General features: G+C 37.7%; 1 protein-coding gene across 2 annotated transcripts in view; it reads right to left on the bottom strand.

Moving 5' to 3' along the window:
• The window catches only part of NCAM2 (neural cell adhesion molecule 2), a 545555-nt gene extending 532259 nt beyond the window's left edge, over positions 1-13296 (bottom strand). The window contains exon 1 of one of the 2 annotated variants that reach the window (XM_075910051.2): positions 13087-13296. In XM_075910051.2, coding sequence (XP_075766166.1) covers positions 13087-13138 — 52 coding nt within the window. In that variant the 5' untranslated portion in view covers positions 13139-13296. The remainder of the gene's footprint in view (positions 1-13086) is intronic. The other variant, XM_006128839.5, reaches the window with a different exon arrangement.
• Between the last annotated feature and the right edge of the window lie 2148 nt (positions 13297-15444).

The following is a 15444-nucleotide window of genomic DNA, read 5'->3' as shown; positions in this document are numbered from 1 at the left end:
TTGATCTCTGTTCAGTCCCTAATAGAGAGAAGTTCTTATGACTAAAGCACAACTCACAGTTAAGCACAAAAGGCCAGTCTTGCATACCAAACATCAAGCTAAGGATGGTCTTTCAGTGTTAATACTTGAATCTTTCAGAATCATTATGAAATAAAACACAAAGTGCTCAAAAATACACCTGAACTGTACAAATATAAGTAGATTCGGTCTTCCAACTTTCATGTGACCCTTTTCTGACAGATCCCTTCGGCTGTGTCCAGACTCGGGTTTTTTTTCGAAAAAAGTAGCCTTTTTTCGAAAAAACTTCACCTGCGTCTAGACTGCAGCTGCGTTCTTTCGAAATTAAATTGAAAGAACGTGGCTTTTCTTTCGATGGCGGTAAACTTAATTTCACGAGGAAGACGCCTTTTTTCGAAAGTGCTCTTTCGAAAAGAGGCGTTCTTGAATGCAAACAGGGGTTTTTTGAAAGAGAGCATCCAGACTGCCTGCGTGCTCTCTTTCGAAAAAGCGGCTTGCTTTTCCGAAAGTTCCGCTTGCAGTCTAGACGCTATTTCAAAAGAGGCTTTTTCGAAAGTATCTTTCGAAAAAGCCTCTTTCGAAAGAGGCTTGCAGTCTAGACATAGCCTTCATGTCTTCAGAAATGTTAACGTCTCACTAGCTGTACCGAGAGCTCTCCTCATATTTCTTTCATGTGCTGCTCATTCTCAGATTAAATCTTCACAGATGAAGGTATTCATTCTCAAGCTTTTCCAATATTGTTTTTATTAGTAAAAACAGGATACTTCTCTATAAATGTCCACATATCCAGATTAATATAGTCTGGTGTCAGACACCAAAACCTGCAGCTCAGTCCTTTGAGTTGCTGAGCAACCCTCAGAGATTTTCAGCATTCCTCTTAAATGTAATGTGAGTGGAATGTACTTAGCACTCTTCAAGATTGGACCCACTGACATTCAGAATCTTGAAAAGAGTCACAAGTGTGTTCAAGATGTGATTAAGCAGTATTACTGTTCAGTATGAAACAGAAGACATTTTGAATAAGGTTTACCAATAAATGTATCTAAAGTGATAGCATCATACATTTTCCTTTTAAAAATACACAAGCAGAAAAGAATATGCCTACCTAACCTGATCTAGACCAGAGAGAGTATATGCAAGGAGACAGTCCACTTTCAAAAACAAAAGGCTCTAATAGCTGAATAATCCCTTCTTATAATTTATGTAGATATTTATGCACCTAAATTACAAACAAAAACTGAAATCTGAAAAAGGGCCTGGTGACTTGCCAATTCTAATGAAGGATGAGAAATGACAACCTGGAGGCAGAGATGGTTTTTTTTTTTTTTAATCGTGTTTGTAAAGTACCTAGTTCAATTGTGTCCTGGTGTATGATTATGGCCTTTAGGCACTACAGACCTGAAAATAAATGATAATAAAGACTTAATCTAAAGTGCAGCATTATTCCATGTCTTTTGAGTGCACTCATTATTTCAAAATATAATGGACACGCTAAACCAATGTCCCTGTAAACCTCATTCCATGAGGAGTTAGGGACACTTTGTACTAGTAATTTATTTTGAAATAAGTGCTGTGTAGACAGCGCCAAATTTCAAAATAAGCGATTTCAAAATTAACTCCAAATAAGCTATGCAATTTGCATAGCTTAAATAGCATAGCTTATTTCAAGCCAAGAGTGCAGTGTAGATGCACCCAAATTGGTAACAATATACCTGTTTTCTAGATCTGGTCCAAATTTTCATCAAAACCAAGGAAAAAAAAAAACCTCCACAAACAAAACACAATCAGAAAACATTATTTGTCAGGCTATACCAAAAGGATAGGAGACAGTAGATATGGATTTAATCAAGCTACAACTTAAATATTTGATATCTGGGACTACCAGACAGACAAATGTGTACTGTAGAAGCAACTCCATGTTTAATCATATGACTGCAATAATAATCATAGGAGTCCCGAGTCCAACCCCTTCCATTTCTTTAACCAACACCTACCTCACTTTAAATCCTTTACTAAGCTATTTATCTGGTCACTGGATGCCTTCCCTGTGAAGTATCTGCCCCATCTTTACAAAATAAGTTGTGACATACAGCCTAATCACACCTTTTCTCCTCATCAGAAAAGGTCCTCTTTAACATTTACTGTGGGAAGGTGAAAAAAAATCTCACTCCACCAAAGGCAATGTGGTGGCAAGGGAAAAATTCCTTCCCAGCCCCCTATAAACTTTCATTAATACAATGCCAACAGCAGGACATAACAAAATACAACATTCACACCTCTAGGAGAGGGAGGATGAGTGCTGTCTTGCAAGCCCTAAACATTGGGCCCTTTGTCCAAGCAGCAGGCCTTTTTAAAGCCTTCCACCCTGTGTATACCTTGGGGATGAATCAACACCACAAAACTAATCACCACCTATCTTTTTGCAGCAGTTTCTGACTTTCAGCCCTTCCCTTCCTCCTTCCACCTTAAAGAATTTCTTTCCTTTGGCAATCCTGGACATTCCTCTCTATTTCATGTGTGGTCTGGTCATTTTGACAAAACAGAAAAAGTGTCTGAGTTGCCATATAATGCAAGGTTTTCGTTCATCTTTTCTTCACACACCAATTTTTGGCTCATCGGTGTATTGAAACCCCTCAAAAAGTACAAATAAATTATTCTACAAAAAGACAAAATTGGTACAGTTTTCATCAAAAAATGCAACAGGAAAAAATAATGTCTCTTATCCACTCTATTGTTAGCATATTACAAAGCAGAATGAGAATCCAATCACCCTTCCTGCTAATGACAACTATCTTATACCGAGTCTTCATCAGGATGCATACAATGAAAGAGGAAGTTCCTCAGATCTGAGACCACTGAGGTTTTTTCTTACACTTAGACGTCTGGAAGCATAACAGAAAAAAAATCCACAACATATAAAAAAAAAAAACCCAGACACACACATAACTAAGAATAGGCTTAAAACCCATCAGTATGACAGCAAATATATTCTCAGCACAGCAATAACACTCAGGACAGTCACTCACAAAAAAATAAAGGATACTTATTCAATTTCATTTTGCTCTGAAAGGTAAAAACCAGGCTACTTCAACAATGAATTTAGAAATACAGTACAAAAACTTTCCTCCCTAAAAAGTCCAACAAGCACAATAACAATTGCAAAAAAAAATCATATAAATATACAGGATACATGGTAAAAATATTCACAGAAATCTAATACAAACTCATGGATGGGGGCGGGGGAAAGAGGAAATGAATTTCACCCAAGTGCTAAGAAGGAGTTGGACTCAATGCCTGGCACATAAATTGGCACAGATCCATTTAACATCCAATCATTCAGCCACAATGCTTCAATGACTTAGCAACATGATCTGAATACTGAAGGCCCTAAAAACAATTTTGACGGATGTCACAAAGCCATAGACAAAAGAAAAAAACCCACATCTGAGACACTCACAAACCACAAATAGTGCATTTACCTTGAAAAGTAAATTCCCCAACAAAAGTATTCTATTTTTAATAAAGCTATGACCAGAGCTATTTAATGAGAAAAAAATTGACCTTTCTGTCTTTTAGTCATTTGTTCCAAAAGTTGCAAAATAATACTTGTAAGTCCTATTTTATTTTGATTTTATATATAAAAAGAACATATCTTCTTTGTAATCAGTGAGCATGTTTTATCTGAAAAAGAGTCAGTCTATTACATCAGCACTTCGTGCTCTTATATTACAGAGTGCTAATGTTCCAGAAATATATTTCTGCTTCTCAGGTGAATAAGTAAACCAATACATAAAATGTACAATGGTACAGTTTGATCTTTATCTCATATTCTTTATTTGGGATTTTTGTCTATATATTTAGTAAGATTTGCAGAATATGACCCTTACGGTGCATATTATTCACAACTATAAATAGCTTCTGAAAGCTGCAGTTGAAATAATACCTGAATCTGAAAGGCTCACTGGAGAACAAAATAGCGTTCTGTGCATGGAAATAGTGCAGGTTCATAAACAAAATTTAGTCAGCAGAATTCCTCATGTTAAATACATTTCCCCAAAAATCAGTAAATGTGTATGGTGATATACAGAGCATGGATTCACTTGATTGTAAGCAAAAGGCTAAGCTAGATAGTCTACATGAGAACAATTACGGTATCCTCACACTTACAACTGTACACTCCTTATGAATAAAGCAGAATAATTACAAAAAAGACACAAAGTCAAATTTTCTCATGCTTCAAAAATTGCGTATAATATCTATAAGATATAGTGCATAAAGTCCACATGACAAAAATTACTATATGAATTTCAAAAACCAAAAGCAGGCTACTCACACTGACAACTCTACACACGTGGATTGTGTATGTGCATTACTGCATTTTATACAAAACCCTTTATTGTTTAGGATTTATGATCAAGAAAAGAAACCAGCTTGACTTTCATATCCCAAGCTGAGTATGAAAGACTGAAGTTTAGAGAGTCAAATAATTTTTACTTATAAAGTGATCCTATCTCTTAGGATGAGTCTACACAGCACCCTAAAGTTGAAATAAGATATGCTATTTAGAAATTAAATCAAGATAAGATACACAATTTGCACTATGAAAATTGTGTATCTTATTTCTATTGAATTTTGAAATAGCATATTTTGAAATTTGGCATGTCTATACCACACCAAATTTTAAAATAACACACTATTTTGAGACATCCTTTAACCCTCATAGAATGACGGTTACAGGGATGCCGAAATAGATCTCAAAATAGCAGGCACATTCAAAAGACACAAAGTAGCTACTCTGGGATACTTCCGGCATCCCAAAATAGCCACTCTAGATACACGTGCCCATACAGATTTGTGAAAGGCAATAGCATTTTGTAATTTTCAATTATTTTGTAGATGAAAAATCAATAATTTAATGCTGAATTTTCTAAAAGGAAAATACAGTACAGGCAGTCCCCGGGTTACATACAAGATAGGGACTGTAGGTTTTTCTTAAGTTGAATTTGTATGTAAGTCGGAACTGGTACATATTGTAGGGGAAACTCTAGCCAAACATTTCTCCGGAGCTCAGTTTTATTCTCCCACACCTCACTTCCCTCAGTCCTTTATTCTCAAGCTGAGGTGTCTGCTGAGAAAAGCCGCTCTGCGTCTCCCTGGTCTGCTGGGGGAAAAGCAGCTAGTGCGGGGTTGCCTCACCCCGTTTGTAAGTAGGGATCTGATGTAAGTCGGATCCATGTAACCCGAGGACTGCCTGTATAAGGCAATTAACAGGTTGAAAACATGCAGGTATTTTACAAATGAAACATGAAACATTAAGAGCCAAGGATCTGTAATACTGAAGTCCTTACATGAAAACCAATAACATGGTCAGGCTTCAAATTCTCCACTAGTATATGCAGATATAATATCCAGTGACTTCAGTTTGAGTTATGCATGTGCATCATAGGGGAGAATTTGACCCACAGCTAATATCTGACTGCATTCCACTATTAGGTCTGATACAAAGTACATGCTAGAGCAAAAGAAATACTCTATGTTCTTTTCCAGAAAAACTATTCAACAATTTTTCTGCATATCAAAAAAGCATTATTTGAATGGTGAAGTGTAAAAGCTGACTTGTCCACAACTGATCTCTATGTTCAACAATAATGAAACAAACAGGTTTATACACAATTAGGCCCTGGGCATACAAGAATCCGAATTACAGCTGAACACTATACTAATTGGTATTCTGCATCCAGAATGGAATGGAAATTTGTTTCATTCTGGATTCCATGATGCATTCCAAATGAATGCTATCTGAATAAAACACACTGAGGAGACTATTGTTTTTCTAGTTCAGTGTCCATTTATTTCCATTTAAGATTTTTAGTCTACACAGAAACCCACAATTCTTCTTGGTATTAAAACTAGGCTGCAGTGTAGGTATTTAGTGTAATCTTATAGATTAGAAAGTGCCTGATGATTGAAAATGAAGTGCAGATGCCTGTAACAGAATAGATTATAGTTAATATCTTATATTTATACATAATTTCTTAGCCCCCAAAATTTAAAGAGCTTTCCAAAATGACAAAACATTAAAAGAACCACTTCTCAAACTGCTGAAATGCAGCCGCCTTTGGTAGTTGTTTATGAGTGCTCAGCAACATTGTGCAACTGTTTAGAAGAAATAGAAAATAATCAATCCAACTGATATTACATAAAGAAATTTAGTTAGTTAATCTCACACAAATTTAGCCAGGATAAAAAGGGAAATGACTGACCTATTTTTCAGAGAAGAGTTATGATTACCATGAACCATCAGAACCCTATTTTTATATCTTCTCTAAAAGGTGGAAACGGTCAATTCTGATTGGAAAGGAACTATGCCTAAACCTGCTGAATTAACAAAATCACTTCCTGCAGCATCCAGATTTTCCTTGGATGTTTTCTGTTCAAGTGCTGAACAAATCAGATCTGACCCTGCTTATAGTGTGAGAGCAGAGGAGACAACAGCCTGCCTTTAATATGGCTGCATGTTTCATAAAAGATATATCAATGCATTATTTGATAGATATGTTCCTCTCTTAAAGTTCCACTCAATCCTATTTGCAATGTTCTCAACAGGTCACATTAAATCATACAGAAATCAAACAATATATTTATATTCTAAAGAAAAGAGAAAGGGAAAATACTACAAAAGTATTTTAAAGTAGCTTGTTTATTAATGGGTATAGCACTTGCAGTGTAGCAATTGCAAAATTCATCATAAAGAAAGAAAGAAATTATATTTGAACCAAGAATGAAATATTATAATTCCTCTTAGAAGGTCAAGTCCTGTTTGTTATACTCAGTGAAATTGTATGTGTGAAGTCAATGGAAGTACTCATCTGAGTAAAGTGAGCAGGATTTGGCCACGGTACCAACAGTTTTCTAGAAATTAATAATTAGAATACATATATCTCACTTTGCAATAGATCTTACTTTAGACTCATTAGTTCAAGACACTGATTCAGTGCAAGGCCGTTATGGTTGTAAATTCCAAAGCATAGGTGTTTCACTATGTATGTTCAGTTAATTAAGTCCTAAAAGTATGTTTCATAAGCCACATCAGAAGATATCTAACCATATAGTATCTCCCCAATCCATAGTTCTTCAAAATCCAATAAAAAGCCCACTAAAATCAACATAAAGACTCCAACTGACTGTAGATTAGGCAGGCCCGTGATGCTTGAGTAACACAACCTACATGCTGAACTACTCACATGCTTAGGATTCAGCACATGCTTATGTACGTTGTTGAGCAAAGGATATAAAAGAATATTTGTCTGTTCATATATATTTGTCATTGTTTATATTTTACAAAGCAATGAAAACTTTCCAAACAGAAAAGATAAAATGTTTGTAATGTTTGCTTGGTATTTTTTTTTCCAGAGGGCACTGCTGGGGTGCATTTTGTTTTGTTTTCTTTAATAATTAATGCTCAGCAAAACTAAACAAACTATTTAATCTATTTTAATATGTATCTTATGTGCAGTAAAATCGCACGTCTTCATAAACAGCTATAGTCAATAAATGGATAGCTATCTTAATGCTGTTTTTGTTCTATTGTCTATCATCTTATAGTTACTTTCATTGCACAAGTACATATTGTGATTGGTTATACTGGTGTGAATCTAGAGAAGGTCCCCTAAGTTTATAAAGTTTTGAATTCGGTGGAGTTACTCTGGTATACTGAAGTAACTGAAGTCAAACTCTGCCTTTAAGAAAGAAAAAAAAAATTATTTCAATCTCCTGTTCTATGCCTGAAGACATCTGGTTCAAAAATATACTACAGTGGCTAGATACTTATTTAAAGATAATATAATATAATAATAAATAATTAATAATCCAGTTCATATGAATAGACATTTTTAAAAATAACATTGGATCATTTTGATTATCAATGGAAGAAAACTATTTTTGAAGAGAACGTAGCTTTTTTTTTTTGTTGAAGCTAGTCATCATAAGGCTACTGAAGTAATACTGAATAGAGTTCTAAATGCTGAGCTTGTAATTGGAAATTATTCTGAGTTTAAATTTAGTTGCTGAAAATTCAATTATTTTATCAAAGGCATAGAGGATAGAGTTGTGAGGTTTTTTTTTTTAAATAGCTATCATAATCGATCAAATTCAAAATACTTGATCTTAATAAGATATTTTTAAGATGACAGGCATAATTTTAGTCTTTCAACCTTAAATGTGCCTTCAGAAAACCTGAACTAGTGCAATTTAATATAATATCCACATTTTTTCTTGGCAAACCACTTTACTTTGTCATCTTCAAATCATTAAATTGGCCCAGTATAATAATCATAATTTGTAATATGGGAAACCCCTAGGACATGTTTCATTAACCAGATTACCCTATTTTTTTTTCAAATAAATAAATGCTATAAAATAAAAACACCCTTTTAAGATTAGAAGGGCCAGATCCTTAGCTGGAGAAATTTGGAATATTGATATTCTCTAGTAACTGGATATAAAGAGTTATCTGAATTCCACTACTGAGTGAAATGTGTCTGTTTCCCAAACTATACTTTACAAAGCACATACAACAGCATAATTAACCACAAATTGTAATTTAGTTCAAATGATGAGTCATAATTTTCTAAAATGTCATTTTAATAATTTCACCTTTTTGAATGGGAATCTATTGCATCAGCTGACTTAAACATCCTTCAGTAAGTAAAGCATGTGCAAACAGGATACAATTATTAGGGCCGGACAACCTCTGGAGAAAGGTCAAAGAAAAGGCAAATATTTATATTGCTCATGTTTCAAGGCCTTTTTATTATTATTATTAAAGTGAAAAGACCATTTTCTTTTGCAAGATGCTGATAATTTGGTCCTCTCTAAATTTAGACTCAAATTGAATAAAAGCCCTATTAAATAAACAAACAACTAAAACTAGAAAAAAAATCAGACTCAGGAAAAATCAGTGCTTTCTCTAGTGCTTTATTCTATAAAGAGCTCCTGGAAGTTCTACCCATTTTTTGTTATCATTGCAAGATAACAAAAAATGTCTCTACCTTCCAAATACGGGAATTTTTTGCTTTGCTTGTTTGTTAGACATGTGCAGTTTCTTTATTGTCTACCGTCAGGTGACAGTCCTGAAATAACCCCTTCCTTGGTAAAAGATCACCTGTTGTAGCTTCCAGGGATCCTTATAGCCACTCAAAAGATAAATCTTTGATCAGTTCGTGGACTGTAAACTTTTAGCAGGAAATGACAAGGGTCGGAGTGTATTTTATTTTTATTTTGTTGCTGATGTTGTTTTATAATCATGTAACTGGGAGAGAAAGGAGATTTTCAAGATACCAGAAGGTGCCCCAAATCTTGGCCCAACGAAATGTTAACATAGGGTAAAATCCTGGTCCTACTGAAGTCAGTGGCACAACTCCCATTGACTTCAGTAGAGCCAGTATTTCATTCCTGCAATGTCACACAATAGAGCTGAGGGAGGACTCCAAAACAGACTGTGTAACTCACCTGACCTCTATTTTAATGATCCTGATTGAGTAAACACCCTTATTAGAACTTTCTGGAAGGAAACACCCTTATTAGAACTTTCTGGAAGGAAACACTGCATGAGGCTAACTGAAGGCAAAGCAGCAGTACAGATTAACATCTGCATAAGCAACGAGACGTGAGAACTAAAAACGTGTCTCTCTCCATATCATATAAAGGAAGGATGAGACTTCAAACACATGGAACGGCAGAGAATAACCATTTGATAAGCATCCAAATGCATCTCTTACCACACCATGTTTGTGTTTAAAATAACTGAAATTTAATTGTAGCAGTTTTGGTTTTTCAGTTTTATAAAATGGAAGGAATATAGCGTGGCAACTCAGAAAAAAGTCTTCCACCCATACCAGTAACATTTTGAACACTGACATAATTCGCTGTCAGTCAGCATCCCTAGTCACTAGAAAAGATTGAATAAGCCTATTTTGTTCCCATATTTCCACACCTGATAAAAGATCAACTTTTATATAACATAATATTATTGGGGGTGTTTGGGGATTTTGTTTGTCCCACCCATTACTATTTTAATGTGGGCCATTCTACACTGGAAGGATTGTCAAGCCATCTTATGAGAAGTTACAAAAACATCTTTCCTAGATGCAATCTAAAGACACAATCAGTGAAAAGGAACTTGCTCCTCTGTGTGGAAAGTTAGGCGTGGGAGTATTTGGCCTCGTTAGCTAATTATGACACTGATAAGCACTTAAGTTAGTCAGTTTTTCACTTCTGTCATTTGCTTGAAGTCAGCTGCTTTTTTTTTTTTTACAAAACGTTTTGACTGCTTAAAAGGGAATACATCATCATTTCCTTTCCCCAATCTAACAGCACTTCCCAACGAAATAGCTTCAATCATGCTTCATAAAATCCACTGCAACTATATTGCTGGAAACATAAATCCTCAACCTAGGTTTTTAGTACTTCTAAAGCAAATGACCCCAATGATCATTGACTGGTTTATTTTTGCACTCATCCTCCTTCTCGATTAAGAAAGTATAATGTACAGATTATTCAGAATATTTTTAAATGCTTGTGTTGGTGATGTGAATGTGCATTCTACTGCATCCACAAATTATCAGACTGAAGATAAATCCCAAGTGTGTACAGAGCAGCTTTTCAGGTCATAAAAGGTATGTCAAGAAATTCTTCAGTTTTTGTCATTTCCTTTGAGTAAATTTAGATCTATAAATTCCTTTCCAGACATTGTTTATTTTTCAGAAATCCTGATTTTTTTTTCCTGTAGCAACCTGACCAGAGAGATTTTCATGACACAGATGCTTCTCTCACTCTCATTCACCATTTACTGCAGCCGATAAAGGTTGTTTGTTCCTTCCACATTTATAATCAGTGTTATTCTCCCTGATTTTCTAATATAATTCCTATGTTTTACAAAAACAGTGGTTGTCTGTTAAGAGTGTCACTAGATAGGCTATTATACGTGTAACAAACATGCATACATACATACACCTCTTTCCTTTGCCATTGTTGTTCAAAGTCTTATTCAGCCTCTTTTAATGATATTTGTGAATTTCATCCCCACTCTACAACTCTTTGTATTTGTCATGCTAGGAATTCCAGGCTATGCAATCCTTTCCAAGGGCAGCTAGAGAATAATCACAATTTGAAAACTTGCTTTTCTCCACCTTTCAGGCACTACGGATACAGTCTATTTACCCACTACACCTAGCTCAGTCAATGCAAATTCTGAGGGATGATTCCTCCACCCCAGTGTAGGGCTATAGTGAAAATTTTCCAGACTGCTACTGAATTGTTAATTGTGATAGCTTCTGAGCTCAAACGGAGATGGTGAAAGCACAGAGGCATTTCTGCATAGCTCAAGTGCATCTGGTGGCTCCTTGCTACTTACCACCTCTTAAACAAAATGTCCTAGGTGCCTGGAGCTTTAAGTGTAACAGCAATTAAGTGGGGATTTGCAGTGCTCTACAGCCCCCATGCCTTACAAAAAAGTGCAACAGTTCACCCAGGCACTTTACAAGCTAGTGTATAAAATCTCTCTACTGTAGTCATTTCTACCACTCCCCGATTTACATGTGTTGCTAATCTGCATCTGATTGTGTTACTTCAACTCCTGTGGCTGGGGAAGGGGAGGAGGAGAGCACGGGGAAATGAAGGCTTCACATCCAAAATGTCAAGCTGTGCTTGAAGAATGATAGAAGACAGAGACTCTCACTCTCGTTCCTTAATACAGCCAGAGATGAAGCACAGATACCTGAGTGGAGCTCTACCACCCCCTGCTGGCAAAAAAAGCAGTGGATGGGAAATCTGTCAGGAATCAAACACCAGCTACAACACCATCGCTTAACTTAATCTTTCTTTTTACTTTCCTCTCTAAAAAGAATTGCATGCACCATGTATACACACAATCATTTTTCACCAGGAATTTAATGTAGTGATTCCAGATGCAATTTGTAGATTCTTGCACAAGGGATTGCGGGGGGGGGGGGGGGGGGAGGAAGAGACTGCTGTAGCAATCTAGTTCAATTGTAAATTAACGCTAAAAACTTGTCTGAACAGTTTGAAGCAGTGCAATTAATTTACACAAAGGAGCACTGTCAGTGTGTCACATCCCGTACAATCCCTTCTCAACAGTCCAGTTCCCTTTCTTTCTCCCGAAAAGTGGCATAAATAAAAGAATAGGTATTATACAAACCACCAACTGCTGTAGGACGTGTATACGTGTACTGAGGAAATTAAAGCAAATAGTACATCCAGGTGTAACCTTTGTATACATCACTTCTCTCCAAACATGTTTATCATTATTTTATTTCGAAAGTATATACATATTATATATACACCCACCTCTATATCTAGCGATACAGATACACAGTCATGCCTCACTGCTACAGATACTCTGCTTTACTGATCACAACAATTCGTTTTACTTTCCAATAGACTGAAACGAACCATCCTCAGCCACTTCTTATTACAGAAGGAGAAAGATCTTGACAGGCAAGCTTCAAGTATTACTTCTCACACCGACAAGGGTTACAATCCCTTTTCTTAAGAATAAAGTCCACGTTGACTGCACACAAACCAGCAGACCCCTATTTTAAACACTACTCGTTTTCGCTTTTTTTCTCCCCCGGACCAATAAATAAATAAATAGATTAATTAATTAATTAAAAAACCCACTCTTGCCAAAAAAAAAAAAAAAAGCAAACAAATCAAGCACAAAAACTGCCGACCCACAACACACTGATTGTTACAAACAAACAAACAAAAAAAACTAAAAAATAAGAAGAGCCCAAGCAAAGCATCTAAATGCAGTTGGCATCTTCCAGCTCTTTTTCTTTTCTTTTCCTTCTAAATGATTTTTTTTCCCTTGGAGATATTTTTAAGAGGAAACACAATCCAACTTTGAGGGACGTGGGTGATGCAGAGGTTATTTCTCCCCCCGATGGCCTGGGGGGCGAGATCTTTGCAGATTTGGGGGTGACTGTAAATCAGGGCGCATAGTGGTGCGGAGGGTAGCTAGGAAAGGCAAGAAAGCCCCGCTCCTACCTTGCCCGCTACTGAGGAGCAATCCGAGCAGGTAGAGAGAGAGGCGGCTCATGTTCAGGAGCTCACGCTGGTGGACAGTTCCCAAGTTAGAGGTGCCGAGCACAGGAAAACCCCAGCCGCAGCCGCCGCTCTGGCCGCAGCTCCCCGCTCGCACGCCGAGCGCTCGCCAAGTGACTGCCAGCGCCGCTCAGCGCCGCACTATATCAGGGAGGCAGCGGAGGAGGAGGCGTGTAGGCGGGCAAGGAGGGAGCGTGTATCCCTCCGCGCGTGCTCATACACACACACACACACGAGCGGGGATTCTTCCGCCGCTCAGCCAGCGGTCGCTGGGGGCTGCTGCTGCCAAGCGCCCGGCCCCAGGGGCGCCAGCGTTCGAGCCTTTCCGCTGCAGCCCGGGAGAGCGGCCGCGGCTGGGCTGAGGACGTGACCTGCTCCTGGGGATTGCACGGGGCTGCGCGGCGGGGGGGGGGGCTGCTGGTGCCGCGGTCCGTGCGGCAGCGGAGGCTTCGCAGGGAGCAGCGCTAGGGTTGCAGCGGGCTCGTAGCTGGAGCTCGCCTTTGCAGGGAGCTGGTGTCTGTCACCTGCCGGACTCGGGCCAGCGCCTGCGGGCAGTGGGCTGGGTGCGTGTGGGGGACAGAGGTGGGTGCATTGGGGTTTTGGTTCGTGGGGCGGCCGCGCGAAGGCGTTTGCATGGGGATTGCTCCTCCTCCCCACCACCGCCACCAGCAGCAGCTCTGCTGTTTGCCCCGTCAGCCCTTCCGTGTGTGTTACAACATGGGAATGTTCTTAGGCAATGGGACACATGGGAGCCTCATTTATGTTTCTAAAACGTCACTGATCTTTACACCTATCCCTTTCCTGATCTAGGAAATTGCCTGCTTCGGGTTAAAAACAGACTATGTAAATCGTATTCTACACTAAAAAACTTGCAGCTTGCATACTCTACATTCCTGATACTGTAGGCTGTACAGTCTCATTATAGACCTTGCAATATAAAGTCTCCTTAAAGGAAAGAGAGGCATTTTTTAACCAGCATGACTTTGAAAAGGTACAATTCATTGAGTTCTTCATTGAACTTTGGTCTCTGCAGCATCTTGCATGTATTTGCCATCTTATGGAAGACAGAAGCAGATTTATTTTGACAGGCAGCTATGATATGCAATTAATAAAAGACTAGTCCAGTTTATTAACACTTACCTAACAGTTGAGATACCTTTCCCTTCCACTTTTTATTGAGTGGGGAAAAACTGTTTACAAAAAAACAAACCTAAAGTGACATGACAAATATTTTCAGGTTGACACTTGATGGGAAATATTTCTAAAATATTGGTGCTGCAGAAAGGAAGATCATACCATTAGCCAAACCTTGCTGATCACATCAAGAAGTATAGTAAAACTGAAGGATTCCCTTTAGCGGATGGCATTTAGTAGTCTCAGAAATATATATCAGATAATATTAATAGAGAAAAAAGTGAGACACTTGTGGTCAGTGGTTAATCTTTACTATATAAATTAAATATGTGATTATTCCAAGGATATGCTAGGCTAGGAGCTCTTAAGGGGGAAAGTTTTTTGTTACTTACATTCTAAATTTAAAAAAGTAATAGTTTCTTGTACAATAAAAATGAGCTCGCTGAGTGTCACGTAAGAAATACCTGTCAAACCAGTGTATGACAAGTTCAGAAACCTTTGACTTCAGCAGGCTATGGATATAATGCAAGACTAAAAGAGCAGAGGCCCATTGATTCCAATGAATATTGGGTGTTGATTTAGGAAACCACTCCAGAATATGCTAAATCCATATTTATGTGCTTTCCTGCATAGGAATATTTTCCTGAATCACAGTCATTGGAAAAGGTTCAGAAAAGGGCAACAAAAATCATTAGGGGTTTGGAACAGGTCCCATATGAAGAGAGACTAAAAAGTTTTGTACTTTTCAGCTTAGAAAAAGAGGAGACTAAGGAGGGATATCATAGAGGTCTATAAAGTCATGCCTGGTGTGGAAAAAGTGAATAAGGAAAAGTTATGTACTTGTTCCAACAATATAAGAACTAGGAGTCACCAAATGAAATTAATAGGCAGCAGGTTTAAAACAAACAAGAGGAAGTTCTTCACTTGCACGCAGTCAATCTCTCGAACTTTAACAGGGTTCAAAAAAGAGCTGGATAGATTCATGGAGGTTAGGTCCATCAATGGCTATTAGCCAGGATGGGTAGGAATGGTGTCCCTAGTCTCTATCTAAAAATGGGTGACAAGGGAGGGATCACATGAGGATTACCTGTTGTGTTCCCTCCCTCTGGGGCATCTGGTATTGGCCACTGTTGGTAGACAGGTTAGATGATCTGTTGGTCTGACACG

This window comes from Pelodiscus sinensis, chromosome 1, assembly GCF_052426305.1.
Source record: "Pelodiscus sinensis isolate ZL-2025 chromosome 1, ASM5242630v1, whole genome shotgun sequence".
NCBI classification, from domain to species: Eukaryota; Metazoa; Chordata; order Testudines; family Trionychidae; genus Pelodiscus; species Pelodiscus sinensis.
Note: the sequence above shows the minus strand (reverse complement) of the source record. Positions and strands in the feature narration are given on the sequence as shown.